The 25143-nt window shown below is 31.5% G+C and overlaps 1 protein-coding gene and 5 long non-coding RNA genes across 8 annotated transcripts; 5 read left to right on the forward strand and 1 right to left on the reverse strand.

The window, feature by feature from the left end:
* Positions 1–1847: 1847 nt before the first annotated feature.
* On the reverse strand, positions 1848–22816 carry LOC107365806 (uncharacterized). Its single transcript, XM_015933379.3, has 5 exons — positions 22543–22816; positions 18681–20217; positions 9577–10601; positions 7235–7790; positions 1848–2676 (listed from the first exon to the last, which is right to left on the reverse strand). The coding sequence occupies exons 2-5, from the start codon at positions 19834–19836 to the stop codon at positions 2123–2125; spliced, it is 3291 nt and encodes a 1096-aa protein (XP_015788865.2). The 5' UTR covers positions 19837–20217; positions 22543–22816; the 3' UTR covers positions 1848–2122.
* LOC112539253 (uncharacterized) lies at positions 2864–4529 on the forward strand. Its single transcript, XR_003082930.2, has 3 exons — positions 2864–3054; positions 3163–3536; positions 3931–4529. It is a non-coding gene; the product is annotated as an uncharacterized LOC112539253 (long non-coding RNA).
* On the forward strand, positions 6728–8130 carry LOC107365813 (uncharacterized). 3 transcript variants are annotated; one of them, XR_001569487.3, is made up of 4 exons: positions 6728–7133; positions 7198–7334; positions 7415–7809; positions 7946–8130. It is a non-coding gene; the product is annotated as an uncharacterized LOC107365813 (long non-coding RNA). The 3 variants fall into 3 exon arrangements; XR_001569486.3 differs by having other exon boundaries at positions 7949–8130; XR_001569488.3 differs by having other exon boundaries at positions 7415–7783.
* On the forward strand, positions 11640–13026 carry LOC107365812 (uncharacterized). The gene is made up of 2 exons (XR_001569485.3): positions 11640–11825; positions 11939–13026. It is a non-coding gene; the product is annotated as an uncharacterized LOC107365812 (long non-coding RNA).
* On the forward strand, positions 16084–17856 carry LOC107365814 (uncharacterized). The gene is made up of 3 exons (XR_001569489.3): positions 16084–16440; positions 16520–17073; positions 17450–17856. It is a non-coding gene; the product is annotated as an uncharacterized LOC107365814 (long non-coding RNA).
* A 498-nt stretch (positions 22817–23314) lies between the features above and the next one.
* On the forward strand, positions 23315–24873 carry LOC112539254 (uncharacterized). The gene is made up of 2 exons (XR_003082932.2): positions 23315–24014; positions 24148–24873. It is a non-coding gene; the product is annotated as an uncharacterized LOC112539254 (long non-coding RNA).
* Positions 24874–25143: the final 270 nt, after the last annotated feature.

Consider the following 25143-nt stretch of genomic DNA (forward strand, 5'->3'; position numbering starts at 1 on the left):
CCTTTTATGTTAGTATTACCTTTGTTTTGGGTCTCTGTTAACCAGAAATTTGGTGTTAATCATTGACTGTAAATTGTATTTTACCAATCAATAAGTAATTGAAGACTTAACTGTCTTCCAAAAGGGTTAGCAGTTAATGAAACTCAAATGATACTCAACTTTTGTACTCTCATTAGATGGTTTTTTGTACAAATAAATTGTCATTGACTTTAATAACCGCTGTTCAATTGTTTAAACACGCAATGATGATTTAAAACAATCTTGAAAATTGTTGATATTGATTATTATAGCAATCAACTCATTGCAACAATTGAAGTTGAATAAAATGATATCTTAAGCCTTAACAAACAACCTTTTTGATGAAAAAACACAATTTGACTTTTCGTGATTTAACATCATTCAAATGATCATTGAAATCAACTTTAAATTTCAATTTTCATCTTTAAGGGATTCAGTCTTGTTGTGCTTTTTCAGTTGTTTAATGTTTCCAATATGTTACAAATTGTTCATTATTAACGGCAACAATTGATTGACTGTTTGATTTAATTGTAAATATTAATTGCAATCTATTCAATGTTAGCCTTTTCACCACCAAATAAACATTAATCTTTTGTATTCAGCTTGTTACCAATCAGTAATATAAAATGATTAGATTGGCCTTAGGCCTAACCATAGACTCATTGTTTGCTTTACTCTTAACCATCAGACTCAAGCTACTGATTTCATTAGACTTTTGCCTTCTCCACCTAAATCATCATCAGTATCTTAATCAGTATCTTCATCAACATCATTTTCATCAAAATTGCAAACATCAATATCGTCATGAGTTTCAGTTTACTTCATCAACAATCTCTTATCTGGTTTACTTTGAAATCAACTCAACTAATACTTCATTTTTTACATTCAATTCATGGTTTTCAAGCAAAACATTTTCAATTGTTGTTCATTTAAACTGGTTAAACTCTTGATTAGGTTAATCATCATCATTATCATTGTAAAAAGCCTCAAAGGCAATCCAATCAACTGGAAAAACAAACCTCTAACTGATTTGCATCCTTATAGATTGAATTAGTGTTTAACCACGATTAAACTAAATTTCAATTTTTTACTCTTTTTGTTTCTGTTTAATTGTCCTCTTCAATTGTCTCCTTTAACCATAGACATGATAATCATGATTCCCTGTGATAATCACATAAAAGGTTAACTATCAGTTGAATCAATTTGATATTACCTTTGGTTGTTGAAAAACAGTTAAATATTACAATTGACTTAACTATTGGAACCAAAAAGAGTCGATCCTAAAGGTTACTTTTTCTTGGTGCTTTATATTTAATCATTATTGTCCTTTTATTGCTTATCCGTGTCAGTTAAACATAACAATCAACTGACTACAGACACACAATAACAATATAAACGTTGATTGCCCATTAACTGACTTAACTATTATTGAGTTGCTCTTTTTTTTGTTTCAAATTTACATTGGCTTTTCATTTAGCTGCTCGATTTATTCAATAAAAGTATGATTTTCAAGTTGAATTGTATGGCTAATTGTGATTACCTTTTTGCAATTGAAAATAATCTCAATGGCTTTTCAATCAAGTATTGATCAATCAAATGCGATGAAACTATTATCAAATGATTAGTAAGATTTCTTTTATTTTCATTAATCACGCTAAATTGTTTTTGGGTGCTTCTCAACGATTAAATTGTATTATCACGATCAGAGACTTGTATTTATTAAATGTTGTATTTTTATCTTCAGTTTATGCTGTTCAATGGTTTCTTTTGGTGAGGTGTAAACTAAATTGATTAGTGAAATTAACTAAATACACACGCTATACTGCGAATTGGATTTAGGTTTGTTTTTATTATTTATTAATCATAATTACATGATCCACAGATAGTTGAATAATATGATATTACTCAGTTTTGTGAGTGTGTTTGTGTTCAACTTGATACAATTTGGTAAAAGATTGCACTTGATAATGGGACAATTAAAAGATAACCTTGTTATTTTTTCATGATATTTGGTTAAATTATTGAAGAAATTTGACAAGAAAAAGAAAACAATTTTTATGTCCTTTTCAGTTTGATGATAGGAAGATTAATTAATGTTAATTAATCAAATAATATTGTGATGAGATGTGATGGTAGTGGTTGGTGAATGAACACGATAATCAGTTGGTAAACGTATTGAACGAGTTGATGATGATGAGGAAGATGGCTGAGTTGCTTGTTGAGATGATGATGATGATGAAGATGAAGATGGTGTTAATTGATTCTCAGGAATTCCTGTTATCGTCATGTTGGTAATATGATGACTATGTGAAGGAGGAAGAGGAGGAGGCAAAGCAAGGGTTGGTGGCGGTGGAGGAGGCGGGAGATGATGATGATGTGGATGATGAGGATGGTGATGATGGTTATGAGGACTTGTTGGACTAGTTGTTGATGTTGTTCCTGGTGTGTTTGAAGGTGAAGTCACTGAGTTTGTCAATGGTTTAACCTCGGAATGTTGAGTCTCCTTGTGTCGCCTCAAATCAACCTTTCGTTGAAAGGCGCGTCCACAAACATCACAAGCGAATGGTTTGAATCCAGTATGTTTCCGACTGTGAGTAATTAGATTGGATGATTGACTAAATGCTTTACCACAAACTGAACATTTATGAGGCTTTTCACCTGTAAATAGAAGAAAAAAAAAGAAAAATTAATCAAAATGAAAACACAAAGATTTACAAATTAAGACAAACAATGGATTTGTTCAGAGCATTGCTTTCTTTAAGTCGCCATCTATTATCAATTAGTAGACGCCGTCTTAATAATTAACCATAGATGGCGACGTTAAAAATGATCCATTTATGTTTATTTTTAATTGGAAATGGCTATTGTTTTTGTGTAACTTAATATAGTTTTGTGATTCTTTTTTATTCACCTTAAATTGTGATTATTATATTTATTTTGTCACAGATTAAAGTCAATCTTCTATTGTTTGGCCATAAATACAAAGTTTGTTGATGACAAAAACTCAAGCCCAGCATAGAGACACAAAGGATAAAGGTTTGCAACTCAATTACTATCATTGACTTTTGGTGTTCAACAAACAATACATTTTACAATGTTAATCTCTCACTTACATTGACTCTTTCTTTTCTCTTTCTTTTCTAGGGTAGACCGTTAACAGTTGATTATCAACATTGTAATATCAAATGGTTATGGTTAAAGTCACCAAAAAGGCCAAGTAAAAACGCTATCATTGAACATTGGGTTAACTTCACAGAGTTACGCCTGCAGAAGCAAATAATGCAACAAAACACAACTCTTATTGTTAAAAGTCATTTCTTCCCAATCACAATCTGTCTTTTTCCCATTCCCATTCACCGAGTTAATACTGATTATCATCATTATCATCATTATTTTTTTGTCCTTCTTAATCATTTTTCTGGACTTGTTGGAAAAGGCAAACTGAAAGATCTCAATTGTTATATCATGAATAAGTTAACCTTATAAACTGATATACAATGTACCATATATTACCACAGGTAAGCAATAGGGAAGACAACTGACAATGAAATTAATCGATCAATGATTTAAACCTTTTCCCTCTCCTTTGATTCCTATCCACTTGTAATTATAAAACCTTGATTTTTTCAATCAATCATCTCAAGATGGTGAGGAAAACAAAAACAGCGAAACAAAAATTGATCTCAATTGAGCTCAATTTCATTCCCATGACAAAGCAAACTGAAGATAATGAATTGTGAATCAAGTTTAAACCTTTCTCTATTTTACTTTGATTATAATTAATTATTCCTTCAATCAATTGTCTTGCTCAATTTGATGATCATCTTTGTTGAATTGCTTCTGGAACCATTGTTAAAATGAGAATCAAGAATGTCTTAAATTATGATAAATTATCTTTATTATTATCAACAGATCCCACAAAAGCCCAACACAATGCTCGGTCCTTCTCATTGTCAACCTTAAAATGTTCAACATTGATCAATGATGGAAACCTTTGAGTCAGATAATCTTGAACATTTCACTTTCCCCTTTCACCTAATAATAACCAGATTAATGTTAACCAAGCGCAATATTGCAAGATAATTGAATAACTCACAAAATTGTAAATTCATTCTTCAAGCAAAAGCTCAAATGTTTTACACCAACAAATCTCATCATTATAATGATAATGATGAAAAAATTGAGATACTTTTTTCTTGCTGTTACAAATCAACTCAATGTAATCTTTTCATTGCCTTGAGCATTTGTTATTCACTCAACAATACATAATCAGTTTCATCCTTAACATAAACATTGATGAAAATTGTATCTATTAATCAACTCAATCAGTTGATTACAATGAACCTTTAACAAAAGGTTAAAAAAAGCGAGGAGCCAAAAATTTGGGTAAATCTTGAGCTTCAAATGGATCCATAAAAGCTGTTTGTTTGTTAAACATTAAACGATGTAAATAAAGCAATTGACAATTGTTGATTTAATGCAATAATAAATTGTTAAGGGAAAGAAATTAATTACAAGACAATTTACGATGTTAATAATGGAAAGCTGAGGATAGATGAGTTGAATTTTGGATCTCCTTCAACCTTTGCTCTAACTGATTAAAATGGTTTCACCCATTGATTAATATAATGATTATTGGTAAATCACTTTGACTCGTTGGCTGAACAATTCATAAACTAAAGGCCACAAGAAGATATTTTCATTCATCTTAATTTATCACCCAATCACTTTGGTATTTTAATGATATTTGTCTTCACATTGATTTAACGCAAGCTAAAAGTGAACACACAAGGAAAAAAGGTTGACAATAATGTGAACCTTTTGGATGAGCCAACAAACAAAATGTCATTTATCTTGAGCCATTTAATGGTTTCAAAAGTAGTTAACGTTTTGTGATCAGCAAATTGTTCACGGATTTATTGTTAACATTACTGAGGAAAGTTGTGAAAAAATGTGAATCATTTTGATTGCAATGAAAAGGTGAAAACATCAACACTAGATTTACAATGATTAGTGAAAGGCAAACAGTTGAAAAGGATACAAGAGCTGACTCAAGACAATTTAGATCAACCTTTTCATCAATAATCAATAACTTCAGCTAAATCAGCCAAATGAACGATTCTGGTTCAACACCAAACCTAAAATGATAAGTGACTTTACCTTCAGACTCTTGGGTTCAACCAACAAAAGGCTACTTTGCTTTAGATTTACATTTAGTCTTGAGTTTAGATTCAAAGGAAATTTCATGTTCTTTTCTTATTGGAATATTTTTTTGGTGGAAAATATCTGAACATGAAATTTGCTTTGATTGAAATGGATTGACATTTATTCTGGAATGACGTTCTTCATCCACAGAAAACAATGATTTTGATGATCATTATTAGGGTTCATTATTTGGGTTTGTGAATGGGAAAGTTGCTAGAAAATCAGATTGATTGTTAACCATTTGTTCAACTGATTGGTAGGACTAACAATTGGTTAGGAATCAGGGAGTGATATTTAGCTTGAGGCTTATCCTATTCACCATCAACAGGGAATAAAATAGTTGTTCATCTTCATCTTATTCATCATCATCCTTCTCATCATCCTCAACTTATATTTCTTGTTAAGAAAATGATTACTTCTTTTTTTTCGGGTTTTCTCCCTTTTAACCAACAAACAATCGCTGGATACATTTGATTCAAACAAAAAGTAATTGAATTAACCTGTTCTTCAAGATCATGTTTATCCTTTTCATTCACCCAATATCATTTCATTTGTTCAGTTTAACCATTTCCACCAAATCCAGGGTAAATAAGCACACTGATCTTTTAGTTTCATATTTTCATCTCTTCTCATCATCACCCATCATCATCATGTATTAGTTATTAAACTGCTTTATTTGCTTGCTTTAATCTCATCAACTGTATCAAGATTACATGGAACAGAGAGATTACATGGAAAAATATGAGATGAAAATGTTTCCCTTTCATGACGATTGATTAATTTTGGGTTAAATCAAATGAAGTGATTGAAGGGTTAATAGGACAAATGTTTTTACTGGTAAACAATGACAGATTGAAATGAGATTTGTAAGTATTGGTAAGTGTTATCATTGAAATGGTTGAATATCAAGAATAATATTTGGCCAAAATATGATGATTGGACTTATTGAGTGAAGATGAATTGAAACTCAACAGGGAATTGTTGAACTAGTGTTTAAAGATTAGGCTTGAAAGATTGAATATAAACTGTATTATAAAGGTAATGTAAACAGACTAAGATTGCTTTGAGTGACTATTGACTGAAAATGATGATGATAAGGATGAAGGAAGGGGAAAAGAGAGAGAAAAGAAAGAGGGAGAAAGGATGATTTAATGAAGATGAAACATTGAAAAAGCAAATGTAAACAACCGCAAATTTTATTTGCAACTATCAAAAAAGGCAACCTTTTTTTTATATCAAACCTTTTAACATTTCCAAAATCAACAGACAAGGATGAAGATGATCTAAATCTTGTTATCTGTTGTTCAATATTTTTGTTATTTTCTGTGTAATTTTGGTTCCTCTTAAATGACAATTTGATTATATTCAAATTGATGAAACTATTTCTCTCCTTTTATTGGCTTTTCTCATCTGTTGACAATAAATGGACATTTTGTTTTTTACTTTCAATCAAATTGATTACAAATAAAAGGAGCAACATTTATCCAAATGCAAAGCAATTGTTTCTTGTTGAGATGATATTTTACTCAGTTTGCTCATTGAATAAATTAAAAGAATTATTTTAATTATATTTTCTATTCTAATATCGATAATCTATTTTAATAACAATATTTAATATTACTGTTAATAGTTAAACATCGCGCCTCTAAAATAAAGAGTCGCGCCTTTTTGCTTATCATGTGATTTTGATTGGTAGAGAAAAGGTTTTGCAAGTTTCAACTGTTTTATTGTTATTAATAAATTAAGAAAGATTGTTTTTAAATTGTGAGTTTTTGATCGTGATATTGATTTGTTTAAACACTTTAATTGTGTTATTTGGCTAAAATTTGATCCATCTTCACTGTTTGTTTTAATGTTTCTTGTGTAATTTGGATCATTCGCTGGGAGGAAGTTGGTCAATCTAACTGTTGGTTTGTATTTTATTCACACAATTCATGCTTACAATTTGTTAACAGATCATTTTTCTTCTGATAGAATATGGATTTAAGCAAATGTAAAATGGCTGACTTACCTGTGTGTATGTATGTATGCTTTTTCATATCCGACTTTTGATGGAATCGTTTGCCACAATATTGACATGGATAAGGTCTTGTATCCGAATGAATTAAGAGGTGAGTTGATAGGGTTGATGATCGTTTAAAACTTTTCCCACATTGTTTACATTCAAATGTTTTCTCTGCCGTATGAACAGCTCGATGTTGGGACAAGCTAACCTCATGGCCAAAAGTTTTGTTGCACAGCTCGCAAGCAAAGGGACGTTTACCTGAATGTGATCGACGTACATGAACCTCAAGTCCATGTGGAGTGCTAAACATTTTATCACATTTAACACATGAAAAGACAACCCCATCAGTGGTGGCTGTTCCGTTTGTTTCTATGGGTGATTCACGAGAAAACGAGTGAAGGTGGGAAAAGAAACCATTAGGACCGTTTGGACCCAGGTGAGGGCCAAAAAGTCGACTAACTAACGAACTATTGTCCAAATTGTTGACTTTTTGTCCCATCAATGATGTTAAACCTTGACCAGTTAAACCGCAGAACGGGAATCCTATGTAACGAGGTATATCCTAATACAGTTAATAAGATGTATGTCATTCAATTAGAAATAATCATTTTCATTGTCCAATTTAACCAATTTATAACTCATCAATTTTTCTCCTTTTTTTCTATATACACCTTTCACCGGATTTACTACATTTGCATGTATTTGCATTCAACAAAGAAGTCCATCGATCCTATTACATGGCCTGTTATCGTTAACTTTCTAACCCTCGATATTTGATGTTCATGGAAGTTTCAAATTTTAAAGTGTTGATCGATAAAACAACCTCATTTATTTATTATTTAACATTATCATGAAATCATGAGAATTGAAAGAAATCATAAAAATTTGAAACTTTATAATTACCTGTGAAAAGTAACTAATTTCAATTTTGATAATAATTTTAAAAAGGGTTGACTTTCAATAGCGAGCAAACAAAAAAATAGTAAAATCAAGAGATGTGAGGGAAACAGAGATGTAATCTTATTTATTGATTCATTGTCGGTATGATTTAGCCTCTTTCAAATTATTTTGATATTTTGATAATTTTGATTCCTATCTTAACTGTGAAATTACATGGTAATTTGATTTGGCCATTAAGTTTTATTATCCAACTATTCACAGTAAGATAAACATCTAACAACTTTAAATTAACCATTAAGGGTTGATGTGATTAAAGATGAAAAGACGAAGAGTGAATGGGAAAAAGGCTCAAAAAAAGTGTGAATGACTACAATAACAGGAGTTAATGAATGAAAATAAAAAATATATCAAAATGATCACTGATGAAATAATAGATATAATCAAATGATCCATAAAATAATCTTTAATTAACACTAAATTAACAGAGGTCAACTAGCAATAAAGGCCTGTCATTAAAAGCACCTTTGTAAGCACCATTAGCATCAATCCCAACACCAACAGCCAAACTCCAGTAAATCATAAATATTTTTGACAAAAATGTAGTTTAAATTGAGACAATTGTTCACCCATTATAACAATAATCATAACCATTGTAACAATGGTCATTGTAAGAATGATCAATTGATCAATTTCCGTTAAGCTTAATAAGCTTCCATTTTGAATACGATATTATTATGTATTACATTTTAACATTGGTTTACAACAAAACCGCGAGTCAATTAACATTGTACCTAAATACAGTTGATCATCACCATTATTATCATCATCAGCTTTTTTATAGTCTATTTAGTTCCTTTAACCTTTGTTATCCTAATTAGGATCGGATTTAAATGAAATACGAGTTCTATGAGAGTTTGCCCTTTTCAGGTTTACCAAGCTGAAGATGATGATGATGTAAAAAAAGATGTAAAGAGAGTAGGAAAAGAGCAAAATAGGGGAAAAAAGGTATCTCAAGATGAGATTAAATCTCATCTAAATCCCTTGGAGTAAAAGTGACCTTAAATCGGCTTAAGAGGCGAAAAAAAGAAAGCCAAAATAAGCAGGAAAAAAAAGTGAATGGAGTAACTTAATCATACAAATAATTATCATTATTATCGGTGTAACAATGGAAGAAGGAAGAGGAAAAAAAGTAAGAAAAAATGGCCTCAAGGGCAAACTATTTTATTCACATCACACCAATAATGGTAATCATAATAATAATAGACAGGCAAACTTGTGTTTACTCTTGTAGCGTGAGCAGTTCACGTGCATTATTATAAATGCGCGTGTTACGTGTTACGTATGGTTGATTGAGTTTCAACATTAAGTGCATGGCTGTTGTAAAGGTGTGATGTAAGTGGGAGGTTTTGATGGACTAAAATGGTTGAGCAAAGGTTGAGGAAACTTACTTGAAAGGGTCGGTAAAGTTGAGATGAGACTTGACTACGAACTTGATCAGAGTTGCTGGTTAAGAGTCGTGCTGCGGCTGCAGTTGCAATGGCCACTGAGGTTACGGCTGCTGCTGCTGCTGATGCCGAGACGGTTGCTGGTGAGATTGACGATGAGCCTGTCTGCCTTGTTTGACCCGGTAAAGTGGCTTCATCACGGCCATCACTTTGATCACCTTCACCTGAATCAAATGTAATCAACCGTGAACCCATTTTATCTCGAGTCGACTGTTTACTTGAACTTTTCAACAGTTGATCAATTGAATAATCGGTCAATGATGTGCTTGAATGGTGATGCCTTGAATGAGTGTCCAGATTAACTCGATGATGGTGGTGATGATGATGATAACCAAAATGATCAACACTTTTCTCTTTCATTAAACTTTCCAATGATTTACGATTTTTCAGAGAATCCAAATTAATTGATTCAATTTCATCCTTCTCTTCCCTTTCCAGGCATCTTCTTCTTCGCCGTCTTCGCCTTCTCTCTCCAATAATGTCCACATTCTCATCTTCATCATCCTCATCGTCTTCATCTTTATCTTCCTCATCATCTTCTTCTTCCTCATCTTCCAAGTCAATCTCATCCTCTTCCTCACCATTCCTACTAATATCATTGTCTTCATTATTCTCATCATTGTTATCCTCATTTATATCTTCATTGTTATCACTGTTGCTCACTTTTCCCATTTTTGATCCATTTTTAAAGTAATTTTGTTTTCGCTTTCGTTTTCGCTTGAAATTGTCATCTCGATTTACATGGTTATTGTTGAGGTTATTTTCATTGAAATACGGCTTATCCTCTTCAGAGTCAACCTGAGTTGGAAACAAAGTTGACATGTTGGAATCACCTGAACCAGTTGAAAGGTGAGACTTATAAGAGTCAACGGAAAGGTCATTAACAGAGGATAAACTTTCAGTTGAATAGGTTACATCAGGTGGGACAAAATGTTTGCTTGAATAAAAATTATCATTACTATTTGAATCTGTTAATGAGAAGAGGAGAAAAAACAGAAAAAAATAATTCATTAATTGACATGTAATATGTGATTATTAAGTGTTGAAGTGAAGTTGAAATGGGAGTTCAAAGGAGGTTTCATAATGATAGTCATGATGATGGTGATGGTTGAACATTGATTATTGCTGAATCTGTTGATTTGAATTGCCTTTTTACTTTCATTAATTGGCTTAATCGTTCCCTTTGATTACTTCAATTATGTAAATGGCAGTGAATGTTATGAAGATGAGTCTAAAGAGAATCAGCTAAATGAATAAATTGTCGTTAGTTTGAACGATTAAACACAAAAAGCAAAACCTGAAATTCAGATTCAGAGGATTTTCTCGATTGGAAAGATTTCACGACCCAAGCAGGAAAATGATGAAAATCTGATTCTACTGGGAATGGAAATTAAAAATTCTGATCACATGTTTCACTTGATAATAACTCTCAACTCATGATTGAAATTAATATATTTTAATATATATTTTTACTGGGATCAAACTTGTTCAACTATAAATCAGTTAAGGCAATATGAAACCATTGAGAATGAATTTGATGAATATCAATTCCTTTGGGATAATTAGGATGATGATGGTGATGATGAGAGGGACCAGAAAAAGATGGAAGCAAGAAAATGATGAAAGCAAATGAACAAGACAGGGAATTTGTTTATTTGATTTTTTTCTCGGCTCGCAACTAAAATGCTAATAACTGGGTCAATATTAATCATAATATCCTCTTGTGACCAATTTAGACTATCAAGCAAAATAATTTGATTCACTTTCCACTTTCCACTTACCCTTTTTGATGAAAGAAAGCAGGACAATTTTTCTTCTTTTATTAACAATTATGATTAAACTTAATTTCATTTAATAATAGAGATTCAATTTTCTGGTAAATATTTTTTCATCATTCAGTTATTTTTAGACTCTTGAATAACGCGCTCAAGGATTAACCCGATTAACTCATTGGTTAATTCAAGCGCAGCTTTGTCTTTCTTTGTTAGAGATATCACATGACAATTTAAGCTTTTTATTCAACGATTTGTTTCTATTATTGTAATTTAGTCTGGTTAATTTATTAATGTAATTGTGTTTTAATTCTGTCTCTGTATTTCAAGTGTTGGATCTATTAACATTCACTCTATCTCAAAGGGTTGGTAATCTAATTTCGGTCGATAGCTTTGCTTTTGTAATTCAAAACATTTAAGGTGAGTAAATTTTTTCAAATGATCCAGAAGTCAACTTGAAATTATTGTAAATATTATCATAAATTATTGATCTACTTCTTAACAGTCTAATTAATTCTGTTTCTACTTTATAGTGTTTTCATTTTAGTTCAACTGGACCACGGTTTGGACCATGAGCAGATTCAAAATTCAGGACTTATGCTCTCACTCGACTATTGATTTTAATATTTGCTGGCGAATGATCCAGTTAAACTAAAAATTAAACGACGAATCACCTCTGCATTGGTTCTATATTTTACACTTGTACAAGTACAGTCACGATTGGTAATTAGGATGACAAAGGAACTCAATGACTTGAGCATTTATCTTCACATTTGATGTCAAAATTTCCAGATGCCTTTGCCTACAATTTTGTGTATTTGTATTGCATAGGATGGACCTGATTGCATCAAATCTACGATTTTATCTAGTCAAATGGATAATCTGTTAAAGCTCAAGATGTTTGTCAAGCAGATCAATCTGATGGTGCATTTATCCAGCAGTCAATTTCAACTGTTTTACTGGTCGTTATGGTTAATGGCTTTCTTCTGTATTGGCTTTTTAATTGTCTCCATTGGTCTTGTGCATTGACAACATGGTTAATCAAAATTAGTCAATGATTGACTCAATAATGTTGCCATTTGTTTTCTTCCGATCATTTACAACATTTCAAGTTGTGCATATCAACAAACCAGATAGACTTACTGTTTTGCAGTAATTTTAATTAAACATTTTTTACTTGGTGCGTGATCGACAATCAAATGTTGTTAAGTCAATAATAACGATGACCAGTTGTTGTTGCTGCTGTTTGCTGCTGTTGCTGTCGAACTTAAAAAGTTACAATTAATGAGCCTTTACAATGGTTTCGACTTTTCCTGTTATCATCATCACAATCAAACCGCACTAAAAAAATCATTAACCTAACCAACCATACCTTTTTTTTGCAACCTCAAAACATATTATTTAAAAGTTAACAGTTAATCACAATAATAATAAATATGGTAAAACAAAACAAAAATTATAATTGATGAACTTAACTACAGAGTTAACTAACTATTAACTATAAGCTCATATACACAACCATTGATTGTTTCACATGGTCAAACATCACATTATCAAAATTAACAATTTTCAACTAAACCACGCGTTAAAATGTTATTATAATAATCATTATTTTAATATGATAACCATTATTAATAATAAATTTACTTTCTAATATGGAGCATTAAAAGGCAAAAGTGAAGTCAACTCAAACTATAGCAAAAAAAGGTTGAAATAAAAGAGGAAAAAGCAGAAAAATTAAAGTTAATTAATATTGACAAACCTTAATAATAATGTTAACATGTTAACACAATCAACTGTTGATTGATTTTGCCTTGAGATGAAGTTAAACAATTGGAAATTTTTCGTTAGATTGCTTTAAATTGTTGAGTTACTCATATGAAGAGTCAACAATCTAATTTGATTCAGTTGATTCACATTTAGTCTTTTAATAGATCATTTTGATTGATTTCAATTGATTTTCTGTTGCTGTAAACCTCAAAGTCATAACAATTGAAAAGTGTTTTCAGACATAATTTTCAATGAAAATATAAAACAAAAATTGAAACCTGATTTACATATGAAAATGATATGTTTCAAGTTAATGGCAATTGAATCGATTTGTGATTATATTATTGGTTATTCAAAATGTCCGCAAGTTTCAACAATAAGACAGATAAAACAATTCCCATATTAAAATTCAATCTCACACAATATAATTAATCTACTTCGTCAGTGAATAACATGAATATCTTGTCATTACCTTGACTGGAAGACAACAATAATAATTCAAATCAAATTACAATTGAACAATATTTTTGCTCCTTTAATGATCATTTACTGATCATGAAAGGCAAAGGTAAAGTACAGAAAATATTGAAATCTGAAATGAAAAGTCTTCATGTTTCAATGTTTAGATTGTTAAATATCATTTGAATGAACAAACAATTTTTTAATGGCTGGTAGTTGCGTGACCATTTAAAACAGTTTCTAGATTTTTTTATTCAATGATTTAACTTTAATTGCAAATAAATCAGAATAACAATCAATAATGAATTCATTGGAACATTAATCAATTGTAAATTTATCAATCAATAACCAGAAGACAATCAATATCAACAGTGGAAACAAGCAGCAAAAATCATATTCGCAACCATTTCCATTTTCTGGTGAAACAAACGCAAACACAAAGGCAAACCAGACAAATAATGAATCAATAACCACAATACTAATTCACAATCAAACTAATCATGCAATTAAACGATCTAACGATCAAAGTAAACTGAAAATGTTTAAAAGCTTTAAAATGGCAAAGATGGGAAAAAGTAAAATCTATAACCCAAAATGCTTTGGTAAGCAGTTATTGGCATTATTTTTGTTTATATCATTTTCAGATGAAATGAAATGTTGAATTGAAAAGCAGGGAAAAGTTGATGATGTAAAAAAAAGTATGATGAAAAAAAATGATGATCAAGATGGAAATGTTTGCCTGAACAAAAAATAGAGTTGATAAGGGATGAAGTTTACTCCCAGTTGCTGTCCAATGTTATCATGTTGTCTCATGTTCAACTGAATAATGGGTGGACACTGAGTGGTTATCAAATATATTGAGTATGGGCGTGTAACAGCATGGGTCTAAGGAAGTGGAAACATGATTGGTAAAGAAGGAGGAAACTCAGTTGAACCGGAAAAAGAAATAATTTTACATCATTTTTTCCTCTTCCAATCATCTTGGCTTTTTTATACCGTCTTCATCTTCATCTTCACCAGCTTCTGCTCAATTCACTTTCCATTACTCTTATGATACAACATAATTTTCCTATAAGCTCAGTCTTCATCATCACCACCACCACCACCATCATCATCATCATCATCATCTTGATCCTTCTTTTTTGCCTTCATTTCTCTTGAGCATTTATCTTCATCTTTTTTTTACAACCAAGACTTATATGTCATTCAAGATTCTTTCCTGATTGAAAAAAAACCTTTTCTTTATCATCATGATAATCACTCATAACAAGCATTTATTCAACTTGCAGTCAATCCTAATTAGTTGCTTTCAATTTAAATTGTTCAACCTTCTAATGAGCATATTCAATTTAAACTAAATCGAGTACAATTTAAGACAATTAAGGTTAAGATTACTTCATCTTTAGTCTTAAAAGCTGTTAAACCTTCAAGATTGCTTCAAGAAACACATTTGTCTTTAGTGATTTTTACCTCAAACCAGAACGGGTTCGAAGGCAAATTTCAGGTTTTCAGTGTTATTGAGCTTTTTTTGGTCAAAATCAGTCGGCCATTAAATTCTGATCAGAATTGTATTCAGTTCTGAAAGGTGTTTAGCATTTTAAACCATTTATCCATCAGTAACATTCAACATTCTCGTTCACCAATCATGCTAATCTTTGTTTTTTTGCTTCTCTGATTGCTACGATTTTTTCATATTTAATTCAATTCACTTTATCGTTTCGTTTTAAATATAGGTTGATATCTTTGTTTCATATTTCAATTACATTTTGTCAATTCCTTGGTGGAATGGAAATGAATGAAATTTCATTCAACTGATTCCTTTCAACTTTACCTTTACTTTTTTTATATCAATTGGCAATTTACTTATTTTCATTTAACTCTTTTGCTTGCCTTTTTTTACATCAAACTTTTTTTCCCTCCTAATCATACGTTTCTTCCTATTTTTTGGGCTCTTGTATACTTCAACTTGAAATAATATTTAAAATTGATGAAAAAATATTCAAATGAGAGAGAGAGAGAAAGCAAATAATGTAATAAAGAGTTGAATGGGAACCAAAAAATGAGATAACCTTAAGAGACTTTTCAATGGGAAAAAAAGATTCTCAAATGTAAACCTTAATAAGTTTTTTTTTCATTAATAAATTGTTTTCATCTTATTTGGTGTTTTTTTGCTGTTTTTCAACTTAATTCACAACCAAATTGAATCATCATAATCAAATGGGAAACAATTCATTTTGATTATAAACTTACTCTGCCAACTTGGTGAAATTCAATTAATACTGGAAAGAAAAGAGTAAAAACGGAAATTTTAATGAGTTTTTACCCTGAAAAGCAACAAAATATCACAATATTATAACTTGAATGGCAACAAAAAAGGCAGAAAATGATTTCAATTAAATGCTAAAAATTGTCTTCAAGTCGCAGACATAATTTATGGATGACCCCTCAACTCTTACTAATCTTTCCTTTCTTTGTTTAACCGTTTTTTTCATTGTTTCAAATTTCAATTTTTTACTGTTAACTAATTTTGTATTAATCGACATGAAACAGGACTCAATTCAGTAACTGGACAGTTAACTCAATGGCTAACATCACTTGGACCCTCGTTTTGAAAAAAGTTACTCTAGTTCAAGTTGGATAAACGACTAACATGTAAGCTGCTAATGCTTACCCAATAGGCTGGAGCCTTTTGCTTTTCACTAATCACCTTTAACATTTACCATGCCTTATGGTTAAATATGTTTATTATAATACATTTGTTCATCAGCTAATCGCTCAAGATTGACCTCACTTGTGGTCTCTACAGGTAAGAAGCATTCTATAGTTTAAAAATTTTGACTGATTGGTTTACTAAAAGCTGTTAACTTTTACCTCTTTTTTTTCAGAAAGCTAATGGCACAGTTAATGAGGCTTACTAGTTTTTAGTGGTAAAGATATTGGATTTTGTTTTTCAACCTTTAACACCATAATCTTCATAGTCAGTGTCAAAGAATCATCTGTGTTAATCCCACTACTGTCATGGGGTTTGTAATCACTTTTGGCTTGGGTTATTCTGGCCCCACCTCAACATCTTACCATTCACTGAAATTTCAAGATTTTCTGTTGAACTTTTTGATCAAGTTTAACAACCTATATCTGTAGTATGCGTAAATGAACGAGATAAAGAGGGAGAAAATGATGAAATCAAATATAAAATGATTTACCATGAAAAGATAGAGAAACTAGCAGCCTTGCAGTGACAAAATTTGTATTGCTACTATTTAAGCTATTAAAATATGTTAATATCTTATATTGTAGCGGTTAAAATATTCAGTTAAATTAATAAAAGAAACATTAAGATGATCATTTTTGATGTTGAAAATCACGATATTTTGGTGAATGGTAAGGTTTACTATTAAACTGTCACGAATACTGTTAACTGTTTTTATTATCAATATAAGTAAGAAAATTATTCTCAAATAATATCTCTATTGTTAGTGTTATTTTAAATGTATTATTGATTAGGATTGATCCAATTCGATTTTTGACATTTAGTGAAACCCAAGTACAGCCCACTCTTAATTAGTCTGAGCGTCTATCCAGCACTCAGACTTCGCCAATTCACGGCTAACCATGTTAACAGAGAGACGCAATTGAATGCAATTGCACAGAATGGATCCGTAAATATTTCAATTTTGTGAGCATTTTGTTGAACGAAATAAGGAACAAAAAGATAATCAATTTCATGATAACATTAACAAAACTGAGAAACGTATTAATCCTATTGATCATAAAAATATTTTCACCATTTTTAATCATTTTTTTCCTTCTTTCAGATATTTCATTGGATAAAAAGGAGACAAGAATTGAGCGATTTTGGCTGTTGATAAAGTTATTGGTTTTTTAATAAACTGTAAAATGTCAAATATAAGTGACCAACAACAATTTGTGAACATTTTTCTTGGCAGAAGAAGACATTGACCAGTTTATTTTAAAATATGCTTTTGGTGACCTCAAATTAAGGAGACAAAAAACTGGTGACCAGCAATTTTGGGAATTTCAAGAATGCCTAACCAAAGTATTTTGGTAACATATCGTTTATCCTGTGGATGGTTTTATGAGAATTGATGAAAACTATTATGATAAACTGTTTGCTTAATGTGTGTTTTAATCATTGGCTTTGTATAGAATTTTTGAGAAGAAGAAATGAAAAAGTAAAAAAGACTGACCAAATCTTCAAATTGCTTTTTTACTCTTCACCTAGCTATTGGTCAGTTGAGATGAAAAGTGCAATATGAAAAAAATCATATTGACACAGAATTGAGATTAATCAAAAGATGGTTTTTATTGAGAGTTATGATCAATATAGGATGTTTAGGTTGAGTGATGATAACAAAAGATGATGATGATGATGATAATGATGAGATGTTCATAATGGATAGAAACTGTTGATGATAGAGATAATAAGAAAGCAAAGTGATGAAACCCTTGAGATGAGCAAAAAAAGAAGCAAAGAAAAGGCTAAATGTTAAGACTTTTATTCTGTTCACTTCAGAATTTCCAAGTTTTTTGTTCATGATTCTTGTTGTTTTTGTTTTTTTATTTTGTTGCGCTGTTACCTCTTTTGTTCATTGTGATTACAGTATAAAATGAATGAAAATAATGATGGATAAAATATTAGTAAAGGTAACAAATTATCTAGAAGTAAAAGTGAATCCCATGATGGAAAATATCACGTGACATGGAATCCTGCTTAGGTGGTTTATGTGACTGATGATTTAGTGGAATAAGATAAAGAAGAAGAAGAAGAAGATAAAGAATGATGATGAAGATTCTTTGAAAACAAAATACCCATGAGAGGTTAACAAATTTTCTGCTGAATCTTGGGAGTGAAAAGCTCGAGAGTTGAAGGAACACCAATTGAATACTGGATTGATGAGGATGAGAAAAAATGATGATGATAATGATGGTGATGATGAAGGAAAGAATGTGTTTTGGTTGGTGATAAAAATGAGCGAGAAAAGGTTTGCAAGGTAAAAAAAGTGGTAAATTGGTGAAAATGCTTACCATTGTGATAACCATTTTCTTGGATTGCCTTTTCCTTGTTTAATTTTAATTCTTGACTTGAAACATTTTGTGATGAACTTGCAACATTTGGTGATGATGAAGATGAAACTTTGTTTGTTGACATTGCTGTTTTACTTGGTTGACTTGAGGTAGTCGAGGGCAGTAAAGAGGCATAAGCTGCTGCTGCCGCCGCCGCAGCGGCAGACCAAGCAGAGAGAGGTGAACCATTGTGGTGAGAATGGTTTGATTTACTTGTTTGATTACGGTTTACCTGTAATGATGTTGTTGATGGAGATGAGGTTGATGTGACTGTTGTCGTTGGTGTTATTGAAATTGTTGGAGTCAATTTTTTGCTATTAGATTCTTGGTGATTTTGTTTGCTGTTTACTAGTGATGAGGTTGACGATGAAGATGATGATGTCGATGGAGATGAAGGTGACATTAGGTGGAAATTGTTGTAATGATTTCGGTGAGAAGAGGAAGATGATGATTCAGAGTTTCTTACGGTGTTTCCCTTGACTAGTGGTGAACTGGATGGTGATGAGTTGACGGTAGATGAAGGACTCTTTCGGGTTAATCCATTTTCACTTGTTGGCATTACCATTGAAATTGATTCACTGGTAAGATTTTCAATTAAATGTTGATGATGATGGTGAGGATGGTGAAGAGGTTGTTGATGGTGAGGGTGGTGGGGATGATGGTGGGATGGATGATGAGATGGGTGGTGAACACCTGAAGCAGCAGCAGCACCACTAAGAAAAGGTATCAATTGCAATGGATTCCAGGTTTGCTTGGTCATCTCTAGTTTGGCCGCTGCTGTTGCTGCAGCCAGTGCAGTGGCCATGCTTGACTCGGTTGACATGGATAAAGCTGTTGGGCCTGTTGATCCGATTGAAGTGCGACTCAACAAGGGTTGATCACGAAGTGAACTTGCTAATCGCAGTTGACTATTATTGTTACCACTAGTGTTACGATTATTTGCTGTACTTGTACGAGGAGCCCAAAGGGAACTGGGCAGTGATAAATGGCCAAGGGCTAGGTTTGCCCCTTGATAATAACTTGTTAAATTGTATCCACAGTTATTTGGTGATAAAAGGAAAGGCATTGAGTTTACCGTTGGCGATTGACTTGATACTTGAGCTGAATGGCTGTACATTTCAATGGTTTCTTGCCAAATGCTCTGGACGTCTATTTTTTGTGGCCTTCCGATATCAACAATCAATAAACAATAAAGAGTAACAACAATTAACAGCTTCTCCTTCCTGGTTTAACGTTTAATGTTATCAAAGGTATTGATGATGGTGATGACGATGATGCTAATGGTAATGGTAATGGTGATTATAATGATGATTATAAGGATGATAATGTTATTAAATTTGTCTCCTTGATTTCCAATTAAATAACAAAGTAACTTGTCTTCAGCTAATTGTGATTGTAGGCAAGTTTTGAACAATAAAAACCAATAATTTACTTTTTTCCTTCCCTTCCCAGCTTTAGACTCCTTTGTATTTGGCTTTGATGATTTACTAACCAAATGCTAAATTGGTGTTAATGATTGGGATCAGAGGAGAGCAAAGAGAGGCCAAAGATGATGGTAATGATGAAGGAGGAGGAGGAGAAAGATGAAGAGAGAGAGAGTAAAATGATGAGAAGAAGAGGAAGAAAAGTGAAAAAAATTGAAACGTTAAACATTGCTATTGTAACAATATTGTTAGACTTTTGTTAGTCTTGTTTACAACTCTATTGGGATTTGATCACAAAAAGACTTACATGTACAATTTATAATACTGATGAGGATGATAAAAGATGAGGATGAGAAAAGCTTATGCTTGAAAGTTAAGTGAACTCAATGTTTAACTTGTACTGAATGTAGATACAATTTAACTCCCAGTGAGACTCGGTAGGCAACAACAGAAAAGGTTATAACATTTACCAGAGGGATTCCAATTGGAATCCCATGAAACATTGAAAGTAGCCTGAGAAATGATCAATTTGTGAGGGTCAAGTTAAGGTGAAGAGTTTCCTTTATTCAAAATCAACTTGTAATTTAATTTGATTTGTTTGAAAGAGCCAAAAACTGCAAAAAAAGTAGATAAAAAAAACTCCAAAATACAAAGTTGAACATTTTAAGCGTTTCCATTTGTTAACCTTTTGCATTACAATTAGATATATCTATTATTCAAACACAACGTTCAAAAGGCTGTTCAGACAATCAGGTTATTTTCAGGGTTTATTAGACTTTTTTTCCCTGTGAAAGTGAACCAACAATCAATTTGTTGTACAATTTTAATAGCAATTACATTGAAGTAAAGCAAAGTGTCATTTAAACCCTTTTATTATGATTGTAATACATTTCCACTGATAATTCAATATTCATAACATTATTATAAGCTTAACTCATAACCTTTGTTATTTGCTTTTTTCAGCTTCTATTGATAATAAAATAACACAAAATGAGCAATTTCAATTCAGACAGGTTTACAACAGTTGAACATTAATTTTTCATTTTATTCAATAAACAAAAAAATGTCTCATTTATAATTTAATCAACTTGTAATCTGTAACTTTACAGACTTTCAACTTGTAATGGAACCATGTATTATCATGGTTTATCATGAAACATGTAAAATAATTTTTCCTTTCAAACTAATAAGTCACTTGAGATTTAAGGTTTTGTTGCCTGAACAAAAAGTTGGTGTTGACTTGGGAAGTAAAAGGACAAAATTGAGAGGAAAATATTGAACACAATTGAATTGATTGGTTCAAGTGAAAGTAATTAAAAAATGTAAAGTCAACAATGAGCATGAGCCTGATGATTGAAACTATAATGAACTATAAGTTGAATATGATTCAGTAAACAGTCATGATCATTAGATGGGAACAAAATTGAAAACAAAAAAAACCTGAAAATGGCAAATGTTAATATCACATGAAAGGCCTGAGTGAGAATGAACAAAATTAACTTTGATCCATTAAAATATACAAAAGATGAATTTTCATGTTAACCGATCAAGATCATTGATTGTTTAAGCTGAACAACAAAAGGGATGAAACAACGGATCAGATGGGAAGAGAGAAGATGAAGAAAATGAAAAGAAGACAAAAAATGTTGAAAGGTGCTCAAAAGGCTGCTGTTTCTTATAGGAAGAGTACAAAATGAACTGGAAAAAAAACGTTAAGCTGCCAATCAATGAGTAAATGAACTTGTAGCTACAACTACAGGAGGGTGAAGATGATGGTTGGATGCTCATTAAAGAAGCTTTTAGAGGTTTATTGAGCTTCTTTTTTTTGCCTGTTTGTATTCAAACCATCAAGTCAAACCATAAGCTGAACACTTTTGATCACGGATTTACACACTCAATGAAAGGCTCAATGAAGGATTCAAGTTAAACTTGTAACCAAACACTTTTCAGGTTGACAAACACAATAACAAATGGTCTAGTAACAGGAAACAAAAAGCAAAACATTGAAACATGCAAACCTTGAAACCATTAATACTGAACATCCATTATCCTATACAGAATTCAGTTATAGTTTGGAACAAAAATCACAAAATTTCATCCACAAATTATCACCAAAATTAAGTGAAAATGCACTTCAATCTAAAACTCGACAAAACCTCTTGACTTGTAAGCTAGAAATGGTTTCATTTAGTCACTTTGAAGGGAAATTTTTCTTTAAATTCACTCAGTTCAATGAATATTCATGATTCACTGATTAAATCATTTTTTTCTGTTTCTTAATGGATGAATTTTTGTCGAGGATCAAGTTGAATTGCTAATGTTTGGTTGCGATCAACTCATCAGTATTGTTGAAATTGCTTTTTGTGGGTTGAAATGTTGAAGTGAAGTGGTAGACTTACCTTGAGTTGCAGTTGAATTAATGATAATTGCTGGCTTCCATATTAATTAAACACATAAGCACACAGACACAGGTACAACATGTAAAAACGGTTGGACAATTATAAAACACTTTTACAATTAACAATCTATTAAAGGGTGTCAAATGGTTAGAGACTGGATATGGTGTTGTTTGAGGTTTACTTATATCAATCATCAACTGTAAACTTGTTCACCTTGTTTAACCATTTCAATGATTTTCAACCAATGATTTGGTGATTCTGAATCTGAATCTCTTTCTCTCTCTTTTACTCTGTGTGTGTTCATTTCAGCCAGCAAAAACTCAGAATTGTTGATTCCCATTCAAACACACAGATAATCTGTTAACTCCACCTTATTTGTTACTCTCCGCCTTGCAACTGATTTCCCATTGGATCATTTAAATAGTTTTTTTTAGGTTAAAAGGTTCATCATCATGAAAGGCGGGGACAACAAAATTTCTTGGTTGTTCCTGTTGTTGTTGATGTTGTTTGATGCACTTTGAGCACATTCAATGGTTACCCTTTGCCTATGGGAAAATAAAAACATGATTACAAGACGAGCATCAAGACAGTGTATAACACTCACAGTCAGTGAGAGATAGGCATTCACAAAAAAAGCTATGATAAATAAATAACAGGGTAGGAATTAAGGAAATCAGATGAGAAACAAGTGAGTCTGAGTGAGGCATGAGATAAATAACAAATAATAATGATGATAACTGTTGGTTGAATGATTTGAGGATATAAAAATGAAAAAACTAAATCATTTGTTGTTTTTGTTCCTCACTCCATTTTCATGTTGCTTTTGTCTTGCCATCCATTTTTGTTTCACCGTTTATAATTTAATAATCTTCTGGGTTTGTTTCAGGGTTTCACTTGTTTCATCTTTGACCAAGATTATCACAATGATTTTTATGATGATCACCATTATTATTAGGATGATTAGGATGATGGAGAAAGATGGTGAAAACAACATATTAAGATGAATAGTTGAGTCGCTTTGTTAAACCAGGATCATCACTCATCTTCAACCGTATGTCTTTGGCAAAGCTTTAAAGTCTCACTGGACTTGAAACATACACTAAAACTGATCACTTATCATTATTGTTGGTGGTTTATTTAATCTTTTATTTTTACTCGCATTTTCACTCAATCAAACTAATTTAAATTCAATTAAATAATCGTTTCAGTAAATTTAGTCGTAAACTTTCATTTTCAATTTTTCACTCTTTCAAGCCAAACTTGGGAAGATCTTAATTTATGGACGGCCCCTTGAAATCACATGTTAACCGCTCTTCTTTGTCTTCAACAATCTAACAATTTATTTACATTTTGTTGTTAATTTTTTCAATTGTTTTGTTTCCACTTCATCCTAATCATGAAATTTTCTAGTTTCTAAACCTCATCCTCTTTATGTTAATTTAAACCTAAGCGGAAAATCGTAACAAATTGAAGTAAGTACTTGTTCATTATAGTTTATGTTCACATCTTGTTGAACATCTAAATTTAACCTGTTTTCAGATAGATTTCACTAATTTTGATAATCTCAACCTTTAACACTAAACTCTTTTCTTATTTCCACTCTAGATGATTTATTCAAGATTATGATTGTGCCTGTTATACCTGTTATCCAAGATATATCAAAGCTTACCAAGACTGGAATTATATTCAACAATCAAATGCCTCCCAGCTGATGATGGTTAACTACGACTTATTTATGAATGATGGTCTAGAAGAGCGGTATTGATTTAAAGAAATAATGAATGATCTGATTAAAGCTCACATTCGAGAGGAGAGGAATTGGCTGTGAAGCGATTGTTTATTTTGTCTACCAAATCTTCCCTAGCAAGTACAGTCCTATTGCAGCTACAATTCATAATCAGTCAGATTCTGATTACCATCTGAAAGTGTCAATTGAAATTGGTGAAATCTCCTTGTTGCCATCAAGCAATCATTTGATTCCTTGTATGCGTTTTTGACTAGCATTCATTATTAATATTTAATAACTCAATCCAACAGTTACTCACATTTTATAATTTAAAGCCTCTTCTTAATTTCAATCAACTCCACACTTATTTACTAATTAGCAAATAATTTTGTTTTCCTTTCCCACCATGAAAAGTAGTTGAATATAATACTGTTATTAATATAGATTAACATCTCCCCAATTGAGGTTTAACAAATTTGTAACTACTCTTTAAATGCCACTGAAGGTCAATCTGAAGTGCAAATAATTATATAAGAATTAATTATGAGCTGAAATTTGGGAATGAAAAAAATCTAATATAAAATTAAAAGATTAACAAACAATAAGAATGCTGGGAAATAGCGATATTTTAATATTAAAAAAGGCGAACAGTAAAAAAGCAAGTTTAAGCTAACATTAACAAGAATCAGTCGGGTAATAAAGTCAATCAGATTAATCAATAGATTTGAGGAAAGGATGAATTATTAACCTTAAGTTTGTTTCTTCTCGCTCCTTTTTTTCATTATGATTATTATTCATTTCCTACAATTTGATTGATTGTATTAAAAATGGATAGTTGTGCTTTCAAGTGTTGTTTATTTTTTGGTGTTTTGCTG

Source organism: Tetranychus urticae, chromosome 3 (genome assembly GCF_039701765.1).
Source record: "Tetranychus urticae isolate SD_2017Ah chromosome 3, NJAU_TeUrti_SD_1.0, whole genome shotgun sequence".
Lineage (NCBI taxonomy): Eukaryota > Metazoa > Arthropoda > Arachnida > Trombidiformes > Tetranychidae > Tetranychus > Tetranychus urticae.